We start from the raw sequence: 23845 nt of genomic DNA, 5'->3' as shown, positions 1-23845 counted from the left end.
TAGTGTCCTTTTTCTTTTGTAGAGAATCAAAGTGTGTTTTGTAAATGGCTTGTCTAGTTTTTGTAAAGTCCAGCCACGAGGAAGTTTGTGTGGAAGGTTGGTTCTTTCTGAGAGTATCCAGTTTTGAGAGCTCATTCTTAATCTTTCCCTGTTTGCTGTAGAGGATGTTGATCAGGTGGTTCCGCAGTTTCCTTGAGAGTGTGTGGCACAAGCTGTCAGCATAGTCTGTATGGTATGTAGACTGTAATGGATTTTTTACCTTCAGTCCTTTCGGTATGATGTCCATCTGTTTGCATTTGGAGAGGAAGATGATGTCTGTCTGTATCTGTGCGAGTTTTTTCATGAAGTTGACAGATTTCCACTCTATACGGCTAAATTCAGTGCCTTGCATAATCACAGGTTTCAGAGTAGCAGCCGTCTTAGTCTGTATTCGCAAAAAGAAAAGGAGTATTTGTGGCACCTTAGAGACTAACAAATTTATTAGAGCATAAGCTTTCGTGAGCTACAGCTCACTTCATCGGATGCATTTGGTGGAAAAAGCAGAGGAGAGATTTATATACACACACACAGAGAACATGAAACAATGGGTTTATCATACACACTGTAAGGAGAGTGATCACTTAAGATAAGCCATCACCCACAGCAGGGGGGGGAAAGGAGGAAAACCTTCCATGGTGACAAGCAGGTAGGCTAATTCCAGCAGTTAAGAATATCAGAGGAACAGTGGGGGGTGGGGTGGGGGGGAGAAATACCATGGGGAAATAGTTTTACTTTGTGTAATGACTCATCCATTCCCAGTCTCTATTCAAGCCTAAGTTAATTGTATCCAGTTTGCAAATTAATTCCAATTCAGCAGTCTCTCGTTGGAGTCTGTTTTTGAAGCTTTTTTGTTGAAGGATAGCCACTCTTAGGTCTGTGATCGAGTGACCAGAGAGATTGAAGTGTTCTCCAACTGGTTTTTGAATGTTATAATTCTTGACGTCTGATTTGTGTCCATTCATTCTTTTACGTAGAGACTGTCCAGTTTGGCCAATGTACATGGCAGAGGGGCATTGCTGGCACATGATGGCATATATCACATTGGTAGATGCGCAGATGAACGAGCCTCTGATAGTGTGGCTGATGTGATTAGGCCCTATGATGGTATCCCCTGAATAGATATGTGGACAGAGTTGGCAACGGGCTTTGTTGCAAGGATAGGTTCCTGGGTTAGTGGTTCTGTTGTGTGGTGTGTGGTTGCTGGTGAGTATTTGCTTCAGATTGGGGGGCTGTCTGTAAGCAAGGACTGGTCTGTCTCTCAAGATCTGAGAGAGCGATGGCTCGTCTTTCAGGATAGGTTGTAGATCCTTGATGATGCGTTGGAGAGGTTTTAGTTGGGGGCTGAAGGTGATGGCTAGTGGCGTTCTGTTGTTTTCTTTGTTGGGCCTGTCCTGTAGTAGGTGACTTCTGGGTACTCTTCTGGCTCTGTCAATCTGTTTCTTCACTTCAGCAGGTGGGTATTGTAGTTGTAGGAATGCATCATAGAGATCTTGTAGGTGTTTGTCTCTGTCTGAGGGGTTGGAGCAAATGCGATGGGTACCCGCATGGCCCCACAGTATGCCAACATTTTTATGTCTGACTTAGAACAACGCTTCCTCAGCTCTCGTCCCCTAATGCCCCTACTCTACTTGCGCTACATTGATGACATCTTCATCATCTGGACCCATGGAAAAGAAGCTCTTGAGGAATTCCACCATGATTTCAACAATTTCCATCCCACCATCAACCTCAGCCTGGACCAGTCCACACAAGAGATCCACTTCCTGGACACTACGGTGCTAATAAGCGATGGTCACATAAACACCACCCTTATATATCGGAAACCTACTGACCGCTATTCCTACCTACATGCCTCTAGCTTTCATCCAGATCATACCACTCGATCCATTGTCTACAGCCAAGCGCTACGATTTTACCGCATTTGCTCCAACCCGTCAGACAGAGACAAACACCTACAAGATCTCTATGATGCATTCCTACAACTACAATACCCACCTGCTGAAGTGAAGAAACAGATTGACAGAGCCAGAAGAGTACCCAGAAGTCACCTACTACAGGACAGGCCCAACAAAGAAAACAACAGAACGCCACTAGCCATCACCTTCAGCCCCCAACTAAAACCTCTCCAACGCATCATCAAGGATCTACAACTTATCCTGAAGGACGAGCCATCGCTCTCTCAGATCTTGGGAGATAGACCAGTCCTTGCTTACAGACAGCCCCTCAATCTGAAGCAAATACTCACCAGCAACCACACACCACACAACAGAACCACTAACCCAGGAACCTATCCTTGCAACAAAGCCCGTTGCCAACTCTGTCCACATATCTATTCAGGGGATACCATCATAGGGCCTAATCACATCAGCCACACTATCAGAGGCTCGTTCACCTGCGCATCTACCAATGTGATATATGCCATCATGTGCCAGCAATGCCCCTCTGCCATGTACATTGGCCAAACTGGACAGTCTCTACGTAAAAGAATGAATGGACACAAATCAGACGTCAAGAATTATAACATTCAAAAACCAGTCGGAGAAAACTTCAATCTCTCTGGTCACTCGATTACAGACCTGAGGGTGGCTATCCTTCAACAAAAAAAAACTTCAAAAACAGACTCCAACGAGAGACTGCTGAATTGGAATTAATTTGCAAACTGGATACAATTAACTTAGGCTTGAATAGAGACTGGGAATGGATGAGTCATTACACAAAGTAAAACTATTTCCCCATGGTATTTCTCCCCCCCACCCCAGCCCCCACTGTTCCTCTGATATTCTTGTTAACTGCTGGAATTAGCCTACCTGCTTGTCACCATGGAAGGTTTTCCTCCTTTCCCCCCCCTGCTGTGGGTGATGGCTTATCTTAAGTGATCACTCTCCTTACAGTGTGTATGATAAACCCATTGTTTCATGTTCTCTGTGTGTGTGTATATAAATCTCTCCTCTGTTTTTTCCACCAAATGCATCCGATGAAGTGAGCTGTAGCTCACGAAAGCTTATGCTCTAATAAATTTGTTAGTCTCTAAGGTGCCACAAGTACTCCTTTTCTTTTTGCGAATACAGACTAACACGGCTGCTACTCTGAAAGTAGTTTACTAACATCAAGAGGGTAAGATAAAGAATTATGTAAATGGACAGCATAAAAACCTCTGCAAATCCCATCTCTTCCTCAGGTAGCCCATTATCTCTGACAGGTATGCCACATGAGTGCCTTATACTTTTTCACATATGATCACACTTACTTACATGTATCTATGTGTCTGTGTGTATATATAGTATCCCAAAGTTTAATATTGGAATAGCAGATGAAAACACAATTCATAGGAACTGCTGTTTTGCCAAGATGAATTGTATCTGTATGGAGATTCCAGACACATCTGCTATATACATATATATACTATGAATGGATAATCATGGTGATTACTGACAACAAAAGATGAAGTTACAGGTGACATAGTAGTTCTACCTGGCCGCAGAAAAGTAGGTAATAAGTACATAACTGTGCAAAGTGGCATAATCACTACCAAATGTTTTGTTTTTTTTAGAGTTCTGTGTCTGAAATTCTATAAGGAAACTTTGCTCCTTATGTCTTCCTGGCTTCTGGTTCATCTCTAATAGTGATTGCCTGCAGTGGAATTGTCAGTACACCAATTGTTTTCTAAATTATGAACTATGGCATGATGACCAAAAGATAAATCTAAGGAATTAAACTGGCTTGACATGAGTAGGTCTGGCTTGACATGAATAGTTGGCTATGGGTGAGGGCTCATTTCTTGGGAGACAGAATTAGGGAGGTAAATGGGTCAAAAAGCTAAAAGATAGCTAAGATAAGGGGTACTCAGGAAACCATTTACAACAGAAAACATAAGATGAAACATAAAACAGTGTAACTTTGGATTTGTGGTACACCCTATACCCACCTCCTTTGCTTGAGTCAGATAAACGCAGCGCAGCATTGTTGTATGCCAAATAAAGGAACCCAAATAATGAGATTGCAGTTGAACTGAGTTCTTGGGGAAACGAGTGAAAGAGATCTTAGAGGAACTCCAACACATATGTCTGAGATCAGCCAAATAAAACTCAGTTTTGATTTTATTCTTTAAAATGTTTTAATAAATAGCAGATCTTTTGATTCCAGGGACTTTAAGACTGCAATCATAAAATACCTCAAACACTATATGTAAACATTGTTTGTTTTATTCAGTGAATACAGCTGGCTAAATCCTGTTAAAAACAGTTCAGAGGGAGAAGTATATAAACTCTGTTTTAACACTATTTTTAAACAGTGCTCCTTTCCAAAGTGTAAAAAGGGCCTGTTAAAGGCATCACAATCTTTTTTTCACTATTTATAAGCCAAGACTATATATCATGGTATTCTTTCCCACTTTTTACATTTACCCATATATATGCTGCTTTATTGTCTTTTGGTTAAGGCACAGTACAGCAACTTAGAAGATCTAGGTACTATTCCTGTTCTTATCCCCACTTTCTTACTGTGTGACTTTGGACAAGTCTCCGCCTCTTTGTGCCCACTAGTGTTTTGTGGAAGTAAATGTAGGCACACACAAAGATAGAAGGTTAATATAGAGTTCCAGCCATTGCTCTAAACTAACTTGCAGCAGTACTGATATTCTTGGACTAAACTATAGTGGCCTTAATGGGACACATCATTACATACCTCAGAGAATCAGAAGATAGTGCTTTCTTACCTCACAGGGCTGTCATCAGGGTTAATTCATTAATATGTATAAAGAGTTATGAGATCCTTGGCAGAAGGTGATCTATAGATATAGATATAAGGTCAGTATATTATAATTATTTCCTTGCTATTTTTATAACTCATTATTTTTAACTTGTAGTGTATTTTGGGATCTCTACTGTGCAGCTCCAGAAAGACGAGAAACATGTGAACATTCAAGTGAAGCTAAAGCCTTTCATGATTATGTAAGTTATATTTATATATATATATATATATATGTATATATATTACTGTATTTGGTTTATTGTATGTCTGATTATTATATTCAAAGAAAAATCTCTGGGCAGTAGTGATTCAAAAAAAGAAGGAATATCTGATCTACAGCTTCCTGATCTCAAGTACTCTGATTTGCTTTCCATAGATGCCTTAGAACAGGGTTGGCCAACATGTGGCTCCGGAGCCACATGCGGCTCTTCAGAAGTTAATATGCGGCTCCTTGTATAGCCATCAACTCTGGGGCTGGAGCTACAGGCACCAACTTTCCAATGGGCCAAGGGGTGCTCACTGCTCCACCCCTGGCTCTCCAACACGCCCTGCTCCCACTCCACCCCTTCCCGCCCCCTCTTCTGAGCCTGCAGTGCTCTCACTCCTCTCCCTCCCCTCCCAGAGCCTCCTGCACGCCGCTAAATAGCTGACCAGGAGGTGCAGGGAGGGAAGCAGGGGGTGGGGCTTCCAGTGGGCGGGAGGCATTGGGAGCGGGGGGCCAGAGCTGATGGAGGTCTGCTGACGTATTACTGTTGTTCTTTGGCAATGTATTTTGATAAATTCTGGCTCCTTTTCAGGCTCAGGTTGGCCACCCCTGCCTTAGAATGAGATTGTTCTTTGGACATTTGCATCCTGAAAGGAAGTAAAATCCTCAGAATGTCCTTTCACCTTTTAAAGAAGCATATCATATTACAATATTTAGACTAGGTATTATGAAGTGAGGTAAATATAAGGGGCTGAATCACCTGATCCAGTAGAGCAAGACAACAGGAGGAATAAGGGGGAAAGGAGGCTGTGTGTGACTTTTGAGGCCCTTTGGTTCAGCTCCTGGCACAATTTAAAGCAGCCTCAGATTTGGTCAAAGTTACTTTGCCTGCCTGTGCCCGAAAGAGCTGTGCCAGCAGCTGGGGTAGCCAGAATACAGAATGCAGCACCCATGTTCCTTTTTCTCCAGCCACATCCCTTATACTGGGGTGAGGATAGGGAGTAGAGCCACTGTGACAATTCTACGTCATCAGTGTTGATGGCTGGCTAAGAGGGCTTTCTAGCCCCTATGTGCCTCCAGAGTGACACAAAGAGGCTGTAGTGGGGTCAAAAATCTGGCCAGGGTATTAGTCTTAAGTGAGAGTGTCTTTAGGCTTTTTTCAGTTTGTCAAATCATTACTTTCAGTTACCTTTTTGTGTGGAATTATATTTTCTGAAATAATTGTGAAGTAAACTGTTATTACAGATTGTCTAATAAGCATGAATTTGGCATGGATGGCTCAGAAGATTGATCATGGGATTAAGAGCCTTTAACTTCTAGGTTACCCATTTAAATCTTGCATGTTGTCCCAAATTGTTATCATCTGATGACTACTTAGTATCTTGTAGTATGTTAACTAGAGGTGATCTTGGTTCTGTTACTAGTTGACAGGAAATTGTGTAGCAATTAGCACTAACCGTCATCTTCTGCAAAAAAGATTTGGGAATAAATGGGCATCATGCTTGTATCACTCCTTTAAATTGTCCTTTCTGGTTAGGATTGAGGCCAGTTAGCAGGACAGCATGAATAATTTTGCACAGCAGCTGTCCAGACTGTACTTGTTTTGTGGACAAATAACAAGGCAACAGTCTTCAGAGCTATCAATCCCACACCTTTCATGAGCAATACAAAAATGGGGAGAAAGCAAAAAATAAAATTGTGGGAAAACACCCAGCCATGTATTTATTGTAGTTAGCTGAGTTGGTAAATTGTGTTTCAGAGGAATGGAATTGTTAAAAAATGTACTACTGTAAGTAGATCAAATTTCTGTAATGTAAGCTCCTTTTTCTGCTTTTAGTACTTGTTTATTTACGGGCACAATATTTTGACGTTTGCTGTTTGTAGCTCCTGTTAATAGAATAGTATTTAATCCCCCTCCTCTGGAGGAGAGTTTTTCCTATGGTGTAACAGGTGTGTGCTCTACTCATCACTCGGCAGCGCCTTCTCGTGGCTCATCTGGGGAATTAGCTCGCCACTGTTTGCGCTCCATTGCACTTTATTTTGTAGTCGGTCAGTCCATTTCTCAGTCACTTGGCCTGCAACCCCTCTCTCACTGTCAGGAGTTGCAGAGCCTCTCCTCATGGCTTAGTCCGCCAGCCAAGTCAGTCGTCCTCCCCTTCCAGGGTGTCAGGCAGTCTCCATCGCCACTTCTGTGCTGATTGCGCCACTCCCACAGTGGCTTGTAGGGGAACCGAGGCCCACTTTCTACACTGGGTTCCAATCCAGGGATCGTCAAATCAGAAGTTCAGGTTTATGGCTTTCGGACCTTACTGCTCCTTCCCTTGACTGCTTCCTATCCTGACTTTCTCAGGCTTCTACTCTCCCCCTTGTATCATGAATTGTGACTGAAGGCTCACTTCTCTACAGCTCTCCATCTACTGCCAACTTCCTCTTTTTATAAACCCTGACCAGCTGTTCCCACAGCTGAACTTCATCAGCAGTTAGGCCTTCGCTCACCCTGGCTTTCCACCAGGTGCAGCCTATAGGTTAATTGCCTTAATTTACCCCTTCAGGCCTTGTGTGGGTGGGACATCCCATAACAGGTGGAATGCAGGGAACAGAGTTCAGTGAAGTAAATTTGGGGAGATCAGAGCCTCTAGAGTGACAAACTTAATATAGTAAAATATTATACTATCATAACAGGAGATGTGCCAGAAGTGAAAAGTTTTTGAAACTCTTAAAAATTGTGAAATAATCTTAGACGTAAGTTAGTGATGAGAAGATACCTTCAGTGAAGGATACTTTCACATTGAGAAATGGAAAATGAGTTGGAGTCCACAGCCCCTTAAGCTCATGAAAGTTTCTTCAAGATCTCCTATTAAAGAGTTCACTGTTGATGCTAAACTTGGAAATGCACAGTGAGATGATTTCAGTAGATGAATCAAAATGATACCTAGGAAGAAATTTTGTGTTTTGTTGTTTTAACATTACCTCTATAATGCTATAATGCCTATTATTCTGTTTGCTTTTCAGTCTTATTGCTCATTTTGCTTTGTCTGCTGTTCAGTGTCATCATTCAAAAATATCAAAAAAGTAATCAAATAAGTTTTTTGCATGAAACCGATGTATATTTGTATGGCTAGTGAGGTCACTGTGTATGTGGTCTGGTTGGAAGTAGGTCAGGGAAGGAAGAAGGGAGACATATGGTAGGCTCCTGTATGTATGCCAACCAGCATAGGGCAGGACCTACACACATCCTTTCCATGTCTAGCCTGCTTTACAATCAGTATTTAATTTGAGATTGATGGATTGCTTTTTGGAGTCTCCGTACCTTAAAAAACACAAAGCAAAAAACAGAGATTTGTTTTACAGTTTTAGATGTAAAATGACATGATTAATAACTAGGTGATAGAATTATTGCAGGTAAGGTATGTTTATTATGGGACAGTGCCTGTGTTATAGTTGCATTTTCCTGTTATTGCTACTACCTACTATAACTTGCGCTCTCTCATGAAGTATAACAAGGATAACTAGTTGTTGTAAGATTTTTTTAACCTATATCGTTGGGATGTGTGCAGCCTTTAGTGTGACAAAATGTGAATCTCATATTTCACTGATTTTTGCCACAACTGAAGTTGACTATCTGTACTTATAAATATGATATATAATAGGACCAATACTGTTTTTATGTTTCACCTGCTTTTAATTATATGCACTATATCAACACATGACTTTGAAGTCTAGAATCTACTTTTAGATTCTAAATTCTTACAAATATATTGTATATACATATTGAAGCATATGGCAATGATATCGTGGAAAAATATAGCCTAATAGGTTAGGTGCAATAGATTTAAACACAAATGTTTTAAAATATCCTGCCCCAATTAGAATTTTACCATTGACTTCAAGGAGGCTAGGATTTTATGCTCAGTGAAGAACATTTTATTGCCAATATTAGAATTCAAGGCTGTGGTTCAGTTTAAAGGCTTTGATAACATCAGAGCCCTTACAGTGGATTGTAATACAGGTATTCAGTAATAGAATATGTGTAATATCTAAAAACTTTAGTTGTTAGGCACAACAAAGCCACAGAAGGTTTGTTTGTTTTTTCACACTTTCTTAGGTATGTACCTTGTAGATCTAAGAGAATGATTCTTGTTTAGGGTGTGAGTGGTCCTTGGTTCTTATCCCAGAGAATCCATCTTTAACAACATGTACTTTAGTAGGATGAATTAGGTAATCTAATATGTTTTTTCTGAATCTGGTTTTTAAGAAACAGGAAAAAGGTTTTAAAACATTTGATGCAGGAGGAAGGTAACTGAATATATCTCCAATATGTAATATTTTTCACTGTACTTGATATGTATTCCAGTACAGTATATGTATATATTTGTAAAATATAGATGTATAAATACTGCAGCACCCATATTACATAAAGTAAGGCCTATACCTCCAGAAATACTTATGATTTAATCATTTCTATTTTGATTATATTAATAATGAAAATTGACTTTGTCTGACTGGTAAGTGGAGTAAGTGCTGTTTACAGAATCTTTCATGGCCATCTGTGGAGGTTGACAGGTTTCAGAGTGGTAGCCGTGTTAGTCTGTATCAGCAAAAAGAACGAGGAGTACTTGTGGCACCTTAGAGACTAACACATTTATTGAGTATAAGTTTCGTGGGCTAAAACCCACTTCATCGGATGCATGCAGTGGAAAATACAGTAGGTAGATAGATAGATAGATACACACAGACAACATGAAAAATGGTGTGAATGGCAACACCCATTTTTTCATGTTGTCTGTATATATATATATATATATATATATATATATATATATATATCTTCCTACTGTATTTTCCACTGCATGCACCTGATGAAGTGGGTTTTAGCCCACGAAAGCTTATGCTCAATAAATGTGTTAGTCTCTAAGGTGCCACAAATACTCCTCATTCTTTTTGTGGAGGTTGAGGTGATCCTCAAAGTAGAATTGTTTTCACAACTAAGGATGATGTGTATCTTATTTACTAGAGATCAACTAAATAGAAACAATAAAATTAACCTTAACTATAAGATATGTGTGGCCATACTTAAACTGATTGTGGATATTTACAGCATCTTCATATTCTTATCTAAAAGGGATATTATAGTTCTGTTTTTTCTCTATGATTTGTAATTGGAGACTTTTGTTTCTGAGTTAACAAAGTCAAGGTCTAACTAGGTGCTTTTTCATTTATAACTCATTTGAAGAGACAAAAGTCCAATGGAACTGTGACGTTGCACTCCATATGATTTTATAAACGTATGCTAATGATGTGAATATAATGTAACTAATATGCTTCATGCAAAAGGTCTCTTGTAAAGTATCTTTACAAAGCTTATAATCTACTGAGTGTGGTCATCATATTTATATAAATGTATCATTCTTGTATCTGAAACTAGAAATATGAAATATAACTCTGAGGTCCTATTGTAATTATGTAAAGTGTGGGCCATTAATGGTGGTTTGGAATCTTGATGGCTCCCATCAACTAGGATAATTGGTTGTAAATGGCTCTGTTTACTTCCAAGCCTTCCTGTGAATCAGGCCAGGAAGAATGAAGGCTTGGAGTCTCACAAGATATGTGACCATGTTGCTTGGTACTGGAATCCATCTTAAACCTGGGGTTTTTGCATTTAGAAGGAGGGGTGGGGACCCAGAGAGACAAAAGATTCCTGCCTTGTGCCAAAGCTATATAAAGGGTGGAACCGAACAAAGCAGGTTCCAGTCATGAGAAATCCCCTAGTTACCACCTGAGCTGTAGCTAACAAGAACTGTACCGGGGAAAGGATTGGGCTCAGACTAGGAAGGAGTCTAGTCTGTAAAAGAAGCTTATTGGAACATCTCTGAGGGGAGATTTTATCTGTAATCAGTTTCTTAATGCATTAGGCTTAGACTTGCATGTTTTGTTTTATTTTGCTTGGTAACTTACTTTTTTCTGTCTGTTATTACTTGGAACCACTTAAATCTTACTTTTTATATTTAATAAATTCACTTTTGCTTATTAATTAACCCAGAGTAAGTAATTAATACTTGGGGGAGCAAACAGCTGTGCATATCTCTCTATCAGTGTTATAGAGGGTGGACAATTTATGAGTTTACCCTGTATAAGCTTTATACAGAGTAAAACAGATTTATCTGGGGTTTGGATCCCATTGGGAGCTGGGTGTCTGGGTGCTAGAGATAGGATCACTTGCTAAGCCGTTTTCAGTTAAGTCTGCAGCTTTGGGGGTGTGGGTCAGACCCTGGGTCTGTATTGCAGCAGATTAGCATGTCTGGCTCAACAAGGCAGGGTTCTGAAGGCCCAAACTGGCAGAGAAAATGGGCTCAGAGGTAGTCTCAACATATCAGGTGACAGTCCCAAGGGGGTCTCTGTGACCGAACCTGTCACAGGAACTGTACGTGTTGGATCAAGGAAAATGGTTCTGCCCTTAGTTGAAGCTTCATGTAAATATACTTGAAAAAAGAAACATAAGAAGAGTCTTGTTTGTGATCCAGGTATCTCAGACAAGAAAACTAGTGCTAAACTGTGCAGGCAATTCAGCAATAGTAGCTTATCTGAACCAGAAAAAGGGAACTAAAAGCCCCAAGCTTCTTTGCCAGTCCAGCTAACTATTGGGTAAAGGAAAACTTCTTTGCTCTAGAAATCTTGCGCGCACACACAAAATCCTTTGTAGGAATGCTCTGAGCCAAAAATTAGTCTTCTTTGAGGAGTGAGCTTTCCTTCCCTTATGGCTTCCTATGTAGATCTTTTCATCTCTTTTGTAAAGTTCTACTTCATTAGGTTGTGCACATAGTACCGCAGTATCCTGGTGAGCTAAGCAGGTGCCACCTTGATTCCATGACCCTGGACCTGATAGGCTGACACATTAAAGGCTCCCTTCATCTCAAGATGGTCTTCTAACATAAGTGTTGAGATCTTTATGCGGTCCAAAAGTTCTTGCATCTCTGTTCATTATCATAATGACATTTCTTCCACGCTCTATTGTAAAGAGAGATCTATTAATACTACCAAATGGCCACAGTAAAATTGTAGATTTCTTTTTCCCTCTTAGGTTCGATGAATGTCTCCTCAACAGCAATTTGACAAACGAGGCTTCTGCTTTGGGTTTGAGTATTTATGATTTTTACATTGCCCCAAAATGTAAAATGCTAAATCCTGTACAGAACAAGAAAAAGACAAAGTAATTGCCCCCAAATAATTTACAGTCTCATAAACGAATACGTCCTTTCCAACTGATTCTTTTGAGTCTTAGTTAATGTTAAGCCCCGTATCATGCAGATTACCTTACATGGAGGCTGAATGGAGTGTTAAAGACTGTTGCCATTCTCTCTTCCATCCCAAGTAGGATGTAGGCTATTGCTTTTTAAATTCTTAATGCTAGAAAACATATTTTCTAGTTGCTATTATGGATGATGTCTGCTTGCCTGAAATGTTTTACCAATCTCCTTGCTTAGTATTCATAAGGACAAGTTGGCCTCCACATTGTTCCTTTGTTTAAAGTACACAACTCTTTTCCGTGAGAAACAGGAGATTTTCTTGCTTTCTTTGTGTCCTTCTCTCAATGAGACTAAGAGGCACATCTCTTCATTAGATTCCCAAAGGACCATAAATATAAGTATTCCTTCAAAAACATTACAAAGAATTTTGGGGTTTATGAGTTTGTACATGTTTGTATCAGGAAAGATCCATGAGGAAGTGCTCTTCAAATGAATCAGAGAATGTATACTAGTGATAATCATAATCCTCAAACTCCATTGCTCCACAGCACAATGGGACTGGATTTTGCAGTAAGAACCTCTTTGTTCTATTTTCATAAATTATCCTTCCTTCCGACCCAAATGCACACTCAATTGATTGAAAATAGTTGAAACTTTTCATTGACATAAAACAAACTAACGCTTAATTACACAAATTATTATTTTTTGAGGTTGTTTTTTTTGCTGTGTTCTTCAGGTGACCTGTCTCCATGAGTCTCAGCAGTCACAATGTTTTCCAGGCAGCCCATTTCAGAACCTCCTTTTCTGCCTCCTATGTGTACCAGCGGAGGAGGAAGCTTGTAGCCAGCTTCAGCAGCTCATTTTCTTGGCTTCCCCAGCTTCTGCTACTGTGTTGTTCTCCAGGCAGCCTCGCTGGCCATCCAACACTTCTGGGTCCTCCCTGCTTCCTGGCTGAAAATTGGACTCCAGATTTGGCTCCCTGCTGTCCATCTCAATGGAACAGTGCATGTAGAATGCACATATTAATACCCCTTAGTGAGGAATCTGGAGAACAAGAGGAAAGTACAGGCAGAGAGACAGAAAACAAAATATCAGGCCTCTGGCTGCAGCAAAATGGTGAATTCCACAGAGAAACTACTGAACTCAGTGTCATTGTGAAAGAAATGCCAAACTCTATGGCCATGGAGTACATGGAGCCCTGACTGAAATGAACGAGACAGATCATGCTCCTCAGAACTAACTCTGCACACTTTAGAAGACAACCCTGCATCACTTTATGTTTGATTCATGTTTTCAAGATTATCTCCACAACCATAAAGGCTACAAACTAAATTTCTTTTAATTGAAAGTTGAGATTCTGAAGTACAATTCTGTGGCAAGGTGTGATTTTTGTGGCTGTGGAATATGTGGGGGGCCTGCTTATTTTGCACATCTGCTTTGTTCAATAATGGCTAAAGGCCATATCACTATACGCAATGCTCTCTCCTATTCTGAAAGAGGCATTTCTTCCCTAGAAGAGATCTGGAAGACTGACATAAATTCCTTCAAGGTGGGTGAGGTAATATGTTTTATTGGACCAACTTCATCGGTGAGAGGGTCAAGCTTTTGAGCTTACACAGAGTTCTTCTTCAGGTCTGGGAAACTTACTCAGAGTGTCACAGCTAAATACAAGATGAAACAGATTGTTCCTACACACACACACACACACACACACTCTCTCTCTCTCTCTCTCTCTCTCTCTCTCTCTCGTTCACTTTACTGGCTACCAGTGTTTCTATGGCCTCAGCTTTTGACAGGGTCCTTCTAGATTGTGTTCTTGAGAAATGCTTCCGCTCTGCTGAATGGAAGGAATGCTACATAGATTCCATCCAGTTAGAGATTGACAGTGTCCATTTGGAGAACAGACAATTTTTTAAAACTGTAAATGGTATTTCTTCACTGTTATAATTCTCTTTGCATCATCAATGTGACTTTTATACTGTCCTTTTAACTGTTTACATACAGTCACTGCTAAAATACTGCACTTTACTATTTTTGTATAAATTTTGTTGAGTTTAAGCTAGAGTGAGATTCCTTTCTTTTTCTGACCAATTTCATTTCAAGCAGATGTGTCTCACCTACCAGCCTTTAAATATATGTTTGGGAAACTAAAAAAACCTGAAGAAAACCTGGATAGGTGCTTGGACATTCTTTAGTTTCATTGCGTTCTCTTGTCTACTCACATGTGACTGCCCTCATCCATTGGAAAAATAACATTAACAGGTATTGAATTCCCCCTTTAAGTTAATTTTCTTACTAGGTGACATGTCTGTGGGATACTTACATGTGCAACTAACTATTCATGATGGCTGCTGAAAGACTCAAAGATGAAGAAATACAAATGTTGGTGCCTGAGTGATTTTATAGAATACCCTCTGTTTGAGAGGGCCAGAATATCATATCTAGCAAAAATACATTTAATTTGCACAATCACCTGTTTGGCTGTAGTATCTTCTAATAAAGGTGTATCAGGGAAATGAGGATAATAGTGTAGAACAAGTACATAGTTTTTTCCAGTCAGTGTAAACACATCTATGCCTACGTGGCTCCAGGGGCCAATTTTTCCTCTGTACCGAGATGAGGGCTCATTTCCTTCATTTGATCTGTATTTTTGGCACATGCTATAAGCCTTGACAGCTTCCTCAATGTCATTGTTCATTAAGGCCAGTATATAATCTCTCTAGCCTTTCTGAGATATTTTTTTCCTAAATGACCTTCATGTATCTTTTTAACAGTTTTCAGTAACACCGTAGGGATCTCCATGGTGGTGTCTAACCAAAATTCCAACTGTGACTGAAAACCCCCACCCCTGGCAAATTGGTGATAGCAGCTGGGAACATGCTGTTCTAGTCACCCTGTACTGATAGCCTTAATCAATTTCTGCAGGTTTTTATCCTGAGCTGTTGTTCTGACAATCACAGTCCACATTTTATAGAAGTCCAGGCAGGTGGTTTTTAATCAAATTAACATGTATGATGTCTGACTCTGGACTTTGCTCCACTGCACTTTTCTCAAATGCTCTGTAGAGTGTGTCTGAAACTTCCAAATAACTTCCATGTTTGTATTCAATTTGCAAATCACATATTTCTAACTGAAAAAATAATCTCTGTATTTTTTGGTGCAATAGTTGCCAGGCCCTTTGTCACAATAGCTATCAATGGCTTGTAGTCAGTTTCAGCTAACATTAGCCTTCCATAAATAAAGAAACGAAACTTTTTACAGCCATGCATTAAGACTGAAGCCTCCTTTTGGAGCATATTGACACTCAGTTTTTGTTAGTGCCCATGAGCCACTGGTCTCCTGTTTTGACCATACTGCTATAAGAGGACTGCACCAATATTTGCAGATGGTGTGTGGACAACTTAAACTAACACTTACTGTCGTACAACCACAGGCCTGAGGCCTTATCAATTAATTCCTTCAGTTTCTCAAACTCTTTTTTTTAAGATTTGTGTTCCAGGTCTATTGGACATCTTTGAACAGTAGTGCCCTCAGGTTGCTGGTGTGAGCGCTAGAGTAGGTACAAATTTCCCTACATAGTTCACCATTCCAACAAAACTTCGTGTCCTCTCCTTGTGTGTTGAGTCAGTCATGCTGCTGGTGGACTCAGCCTTCCTGTGATCTGCCTGTGCATCTTGCTTTTTTCACTTCTCTCCCAGATATGTTATTTCCACTACTCAGAATTTATATTTTTGTTTGTTTAGCTTTAGCGCAGATCTCTTGTTCTTTCCAGAGTTGCCTGGAGTGTTGGCTCATGCTCTTCTATCTTTTTTCCCAGATCAAAACATCATCTATGTAAACTGCAGAACCCTCTCTAGAGTTTATACCAACAAAAATGTGTTGTATTTTCCAGTGAAACACCTTGGGTGCCAAATACAACCCAAACACAGTCTGCGAAAACAGTGTCTCCCAAACAGGGTGTTGAATGTGCACAAATGTGTGCACTGTTTTTCTATGCACTGCCAGAGCCCTACTGATGGATCCAGCATAGAAAAATATTTGGCTTCAGCTATATCCCCAACAATTTCTCCCCTTGTAGGTAGTGGAAAATGTTCCTCTTTTACATATTTACTTAATACTTTTGGGACAATACCTATGTGAAAAGTGCTGGGTTTTTTTCTTGTAATGATCGAGTGTACCCACTCTGTTGGTTCTTCTACTCACTCTGATTCCCAGAGCCTATGACCCTATCCGTCTCCTCCTTTTAGCTTCTGTCTTAGGGGGAGGGGAACTTTTCTAGGGGCATATGTTGGGTGGCAGTTGGGCTCTTTCAACTGTATTTTGTACTCTATTGAGAGTTTTTCTATTCTCTGGAAGATGTCCTCACACTGTTCCTCAGTTGTTTTGGTCTCCCATCCTGTCAGTGAGTGCACCCTTTGGATGTGATCAAGGGTGGACATATTTTTAATCCAAAAATGGGTGCTCTTTCCCTAGATATTATTACAAATTGTATCTGTTCTACTATGTTATTTACCCATACATCTAATTCATATATTCCTTTAGTAGAGATAAGCTCAACATTGTTTGTCCTGAGTTTTACTTTTCACTATCTGTGGCTTTTCTTTTGGTGTTAATAACACTGTTTCTGGCAATGCATTGGCTTATGCACAAGTGTGCAACTTAAAATTAATATATGTCCCATTTGCTTTCAGGTTGGCAGTCCATTCATCTTCTGCTGCAATGGTGTTCATTGCTCTATGAAACACTGGTCTGAACTAGCAGTGCTGCTGTTGTCCTCTTTGTCCATGCTATGCACACGCTGCTGGTATTTACATCTCTTTGCAAGAGTTTGCAATCCATTTAATTTCTTGCATCTTTTTCCATATCCTGTGTATTATCCTGCCTTACGCTATGTATCACAGCACATGAAGCTCCATGAACTGTTCTTGCTTCATCATGAGTTTAAGCTCTGTGAGCCTTTCAGCTTTAGCTTTCTTTTCCTGTGATATTTTGGATTCTCAATCATGTCTATAGTGTCAGAGCACTATCCATTCTCCATAAGTTTCATTCTGGACTACCACTGCTTGACAAGTTCTAATTGCCCTGTCAAGGACTAATTCTTTTTATACTCACAGGTTGAAAACATCTGTCATGTTTCATTTTTAGGTGGAGCGGAGTACTCCTCAAACTTTTGTAATACAGTAAGAGCTAAGCAGATCAAAGCAAGCATATCTATCACACTGAGGAGATTTACACTTCAAGACTCCTTATAAGAAATGGAAAGGGAGGTCGATATTTTTTGCTGTTTTTAAAATTAAATAGGCAGCTAGTATTGTTTTTAAAATTATTATGAAGAACAAGTTTAAACTTTGTTGTAACGTGCGTTGTTGCCTGGACTGCTCAAGACCTGAATGCTTGTGTAGGAGAAACTCTTTGAGTTGGCTTCTTAAATACCTTCATGCTGTTTCACATCTGATACTCCTTGATGAAACATAGGAGCCTTGTCTTATAACAGGCTTATTCAAAGTGATACAAGCTATGAAAGTGAGATCTTGGAAGAGTGTTGCTGTTTTCATAATGTAATAAAAATACGGTAATGATAGATAATAATAAATAATAAATAGTGTGTAATAAGCATGTCATAAAAACAAATTTTATATTTCCAAGATCACTGCTTTTATAATTTATACTTAGGTAAAGGAGAAAATCTCTGGAAATATTCATTTTTAGGAGGGAGTTCGTGAAATTTGACATTTTAGTGAAACGGGTTCGCAGGTTGTTAAAGTTTGGGAACCACTGCTCTAGGCGCAAGGTGCTTGAAATAGATCCTCTTTATTTAGTTGGACAGTTACCCAACTGCCTCTGCATATCAGAACATAGGCTTCTGCAGCACCCCTCACCCAGACTTCCTATCTGTAAGACTAAACAACTTAAAGTACAGATGCCAATTACCCCCCACCCCCATTTCCACACTCTGGATATCTATGGTAAATCTACCCCCAATTTTAATACACCCTAAGCTTCATTAACTTTTGTATGCTTTTGCAACTTTGTATGCTGTCCCATTTGTGAGATGCCCCCTTTAGGCTGGCAGCTCTTTCTGGGGAAGTTCCAAAGGCATGCATCAGTGGGAGACACCCTGAAACTTCATTGCCAAGGAGTCGGTTTGGACAGAGGCCTGTAAAGCTAGTGTAAATGGCCCTATGCTGCTAGGAGAAAGGCTGAGATCTGCCAAGTTGTGGGCCTGAACCTGTTGTCCAGGCAAATCCCATCCAGCAACAGAATTATTTGTGAGAAAATTTCACGAGGGAATCCTCCTCCCGGTAATTCTCCCAAGAGTTTCCCTGCAGAAGGGGTGATTTTTGTCTTTCTCACCATTCTCACACAATGTTTGGTAGCATTGTGATTGAGATGCTATATTCATAAAAGTCAGAAATTTTAACATTAACATTTGATGCAAGGAGGTTTTGGTATTGTACAAATCCAAATACATTTTTCTCTCTTTATGGATGCACAGTCCTACAGTTAAAGTTGTGCTGAATTTTGCACTTATAGCAGGGATTCAACCATTCTGTTACATGTAAAAGATATGGCATATTCTTTCTAAAATTACTCCATTTACTCTTTGAGTACAGATTGAATTTTCTGGGAATTTACAAGTAAATTGGTTGATTAGCTTGAGTTAAATGGTGATCCCTCACTGCATTTGGAGCCAGCATCTTTCTAGAGGGCAGCTTGCTGAATTGCCATTGTTACCATTGAGAGGCAGTGGTCATTTTGAAAGAGGGCAATTTTGTTAAAGGGCACTTTCAGCATTCTCATTGAGACTAAAAGGAGATTGCAGACATTTTGAAAGAGGGAAGTTCTTCATGGAATTCCTCTGTAGAAGAATGTTTTTCTTCATCCCTGTTGAAATAAGAAACTTCTTGTTAAGAATACTGGCAAAATACTGTTAATTCTAATGATTTCTTTAAAAAAACACCCTACTTATTACTCTAAATATACTCAACAGGTAGGACGGGAGAAGGAAACTGAGTGCATGTGAGCAGGAAAATGTGAGGCACAGGAGTGAAGGTGTATGTATATAGGGGAAAATGGGTGAATAGGTCAAAGAAGAAAACTGGGAGATGTAGGGCAATGTGGAGATCAGGAGTTGGGGAAACTGACCATTATACTGACTGCATTATACAGTTCCAGAGTGGTGTAAAGCAGTGGTTCTCAAAGCCGGTCCGCCATTTGTTCAGGGAAAGCCCCTGGCGGGCCGGGCCAGTTTCTTTACCTGCTGCTCCCACTGGCCATGGTTTGCCGCTCCAGGCCAATGGGGGCTGCGGGAAGGGTGGCCAGCACGTCCCTCAGCCCACACCGCTTCCCGCAGCCCCCATTGGCCTGGAGCGGTGAACTGTGGCCAGTGGGAGCCACAATCGGCTGAAACTGCAGATGTGGCAGGTAAACAAACTGGCCCGGCCCGCCAGGGGCTTTCTCTGAACAAGCGGTGGACCGGCTTTGAGAACCACTGGTGTAAAGTATCCTGAGAGTCCTGGTGAATCTGGCTAAAAGCTGATACTGCATACCTTTAAATCATTAGAAATAATATCCCACGGTAGCCTTCTCATTGGGTTTCTTGTTGAGTGTTCATGTAAGATATTTCAAAAACCTCAAGGAAACTTTTACCCTATCGTGACACTGTGCAATAATTATACATTTGTAGTTATGGTATAGTAGCATTTGTAGTCCCAGATTACATTAAACTGACTTTTATAGACGCATTAGATTTTTGTCTTCTCCTCCTGGTGTCTCTACAGGACAGAGTTAAGTTTCTTTGGGCGCCACAATTGTGATTTCCATAATTTAGCATGTTTTATTTTCTCTTAAGTTAACCTTAACTTAGAATTTTCTGAGATTGTAATACTTATTTTAGGATAATTACAATATCTCTGTAATATTTTAAAAATACTGATATGTACTCAACGTTAACTCCAGTTTAATGTACCTTTTATACAGGGTGTGTGTGTGTGTGTGTGTGTGTGTGTGTGTGTTGGAGCATTGTACATCTGTAGGTACATAAACATACACACTATGAAAATGTTTTATTTTCATATTTCTTCATTAAATTTGTAAGACTAAAGATCATTTAGTTATAAGTCTTACTGGGTAATTGGGGAAATGAGTCATAGCATGGACTACAAGTAAAGCTGGTTACGTTGATAATTGGTATTGTTACTGGTATTTTAATAGGTAGTTGTACTCGGTTTGTTCATTGTTATGCTAACTGACCACTTAACTGGTATTCTAATTGGTTAGGTAATGGGTATAATATAAAATTAAAAATAAAATAAATTTTGAAACAAAGTTGAAATTACTATAAGGTGGGTGCACAACTGGTTGAAAGACCATATTCAGAGTAGTTATCAACGGTCCACTGTCAAACTTGGAGAACATATCTTGTGGGGTTCCACAGGAGTCAGTCCCAGATCCGGTTCCATTCAATATTTTCATTAATGACTTGGATAGGGAGTGGAGAGTATTGTTTATTAAAAAATTTGTAATAATACCAAAGTGAGAGGGGTTGCAAGCACTTTGAAGGCCAGTATTAGAATTGAAAATGACTTTAACAAATTGGAGAATTGGTTTGAAATCAACGAGATGAAATTCAATAAAAACAAGTGCAAAGTCCTACACTTAGGAAAAAAAATCAAATGGACAATTACAAATTGGGAAATAACTAGTTAAGTGATAGTACTGCTGAAAAGGACATCGGGATTTTAGTGGATCCCAAATTGAATGTAAGACAAGGAAGATAATTGTCCTGTTCTACTTGGCATTGGTGAGGCCTCAGCTAGAATACTGTGTCCAATTCTGGGCGCCACACTTTAGGAAAGAAGTGGACAAATTGGCAAGAGTCCAGAGGAGAGCAACAAAAATGATAAAAGGTTTAGAAAAGCTGACCCATGAGGAAAGGTTAAAAAAAACAACCTGAGCGTGTTTAGACTTAAGAAAAGAAGATGGAGTGGGGACTTGATGACAGTCTTTAAAGATGTTAAAGTCTGTTATAAAGAGGACGGTGATCAATTGTTCTCCATCTCCATTGTAGGACAAGAAGTTATGGGCTTAATTTGCTGCATGGGAGATTTAGGTTAGATATTAGGAAAAACTTTTTAACTATAAGGATAGTTAAGTACTAGAATAGGTAGGCTTCTAGGGAAGATTGTGGAGTCCCTGTCACTGGTCATTTTAAGAACAGGTTAGACAGGGATGGTCTAAGTATTGGTTTCAGAGTAGCAGCTGTGTTAGTCTGTATCTGCAAAAAGAAAAGGAGTACTCGTGGCACCTTAGAGACTAATAAATTTGCTGTAATAAATTTGTTGGTCTAAGTATATTTTCTCTTGTCTCAGCTCCAGGATCTGTACTTAATAACTTCTTGAGGTCCCTTCCAACCCTACATTTCTGAGATTCTATAAATCTCCTCTCACTGCTCTGTTGAGTACACATGTTTTCCTCAGTGTCCAACAGTTGACTCATAACATATTTGTAGAAGCAATCTGCTTACCCATATTTAAATTTTCAGTTTTGTTTGATATACACATTATAGTGTTGTATTTCTGCTGCTATAATTAAGGTTGTGTTAATTAAAACTTCTTAGGTGCTTAAAATTTTACTATAGCCACTTGGACTGAAGCAATATTCTTGGTGTAACAAGTTTCAATCAAGAAAGATTTTTTTTAAAAATCTTTAGACTAAAACTTTTCATATGTGTACATATTTCATATTGTGCATTTTAATATTTGAAAAAGAAGAGTCTAAAAGTGTGAACTTCTCTGGTATTTAGATACATTTTAGATGCAGTTTCAATTGTTCTAGAAACTTTGCTTCCTTTTTTGTTTTGTTTTTTTTAATGAATGAGATTATGCATGATACTCATGTTTCATAGAGATTTTTATATATATTAATTTGGATAGTTTGTTTGCTACATACTGTACCAATTGAAATGGTGGATCAGAACACACTTGATAGAAACATAATCTGAAGTACCTAAGAGATCTATTGTAAAGGAAAGTATGTAATCGTTTTTGAAGTGACTGATATCAACATCTACAAGTAAATTCCGCTTAAATGATTTTACCATTTCTAATTTTTTAATGTTTGTAAGCTGCATATATTTATTGTTCTCATAGATTGATCCATTCTGATTAATTCATATGCATTAATAACATGCATTTTATACATTTGAATGAAATTATATCTTAAATAAAAGAGGAGATTAAATGGTTTAACAACATTAGAACCATTAAACTAAGGTAACAAATGCTTTGCATTTAGAGTTAAAGATCTCCTGATGTACTTAGCACTGACTTTACATCACTAAAGTACTGTACAAACATTAATTTATCAACAGAGAACAAACATTGGATTAAAATTTTAGAATAATCTACTTTTTCCCCCCAGTGTTCTTACTTTGGCATTTTATTTTTCATATGATCATTTCCTTGTTGCCTATAGTAGTTACTAAGAAGAGAGATGCAAGTTGTCTTCTAATGAATATTTTTTCATTTTGAAAAACTACTGTAGCCAGTGTATTTTTGTAGTGGTGCATAATTCCTTAATACTGATCATACAACATACCCATCATGTGCTGGACTTTTCTCTGCTTCCTTTGCATGCTCCCTTCTCTCTGGGATTGCCAACCCTCCAGGATTGTTCTGAAGTCTCCAGGAATTAAAAATTAATCTTTAATTAAAGATTATGTCATGTGATGAAAACTCCAGGAATATGTCCAGCCAGAATTGGCAACCTTACTTCTCTCCGATACACCTGATTCTTCCCTCCATTTTTTTCCCACTTGGATTCCTCATATGATGTCAGTGGGAATGTCAGGGATCATCAGCTGCAGACATATTTCAGTAGCCTAAACGTGTAAAGTTAAAGTGTGAAAAATCAAGGAAATCTGACTTTCCCCTAATAAGTGACATAAAAACAAAATGTATCTTAACAAATTTTTCAGTTATTAACCCAAATGAACCCAATGAGGTCTGAAAAGCTAGCTATTAATTCTTAATTGTCAGTTTTTTGTTCACGCTGAATTTCTTCACAATAAAGTGAATTAAAGACCAAAGGGGAGAGTCTCCCTCTCACTTCAGTATTAAGGCAATAATTTGGTTAAAAATTAAACAGATTTTTTTTCTTCCCCGTGTCTTGTGATATAGAATGTGCATTTCACATTTATTGTAATATTTGAATGTGACAGTTCCATTCAACCACAGACATCTGTGTTCCCTCAGGAGGCTTACCTGCATTTTCTCCTCATAGCTTCATTTTTCACCACCTCTCATAAAGGCATTATTTGTTTAGCTGTTCTTATTAGATGTTGCATATCTTCTCCAATTTGTGATCTTCAGCATTGGTCTTTCATCGTACTAGATAGCAGATGGATGTTCTAAGCCTTTGTTTTTTCTAGGCACGTGTTAAGCAAATCTAAAATGAGTCCCTTAGAATATTAGCAGAACAGTAAAGCTTATCACAAGATCTGTGTTTGGCATATTGTGCAGTAATAAGATTCTCACTTTCAATTTGATTATTTTATGAAACTGAAGAACAATATTTTTAAGCATGGTGCCTAAAAAAGAACACAGAT

At 39.1% G+C, this 23845-nt stretch overlaps 1 protein-coding gene across 6 annotated transcripts in view; it reads left to right on the top strand.

Annotated features, from left to right (window-relative positions):
* SSBP2 (single stranded DNA binding protein 2) overlaps positions 1 to 23845 on the top strand; it is a 312515-nt gene that overhangs the window by 102881 nt on the left and 185789 nt on the right. For all 6 annotated transcript variants that reach the window (XR_006281434.1, XM_038402458.2, XM_038402454.2 and 3 more), the window contains exon 4: positions 4904 to 4988. Coding sequence is in view for 5 of the 6 variants with exons in the window: in XM_038402458.2 (XP_038258386.1) it covers positions 4904 to 4988 (85 nt within the window). In the remaining variant the exon portion in view is untranslated. The remainder of the gene's footprint in view (positions 1 to 4903; positions 4989 to 23845) is intronic.

The sequence above is a fragment of the Dermochelys coriacea genome, chromosome 5 (assembly GCF_009764565.3).
Source record: "Dermochelys coriacea isolate rDerCor1 chromosome 5, rDerCor1.pri.v4, whole genome shotgun sequence".
In the NCBI taxonomy this organism is placed as follows: domain Eukaryota; kingdom Metazoa; phylum Chordata; order Testudines; family Dermochelyidae; genus Dermochelys; species Dermochelys coriacea.
Note: the sequence above shows the minus strand (reverse complement) of the source record. Positions and strands in the feature narration are given on the sequence as shown.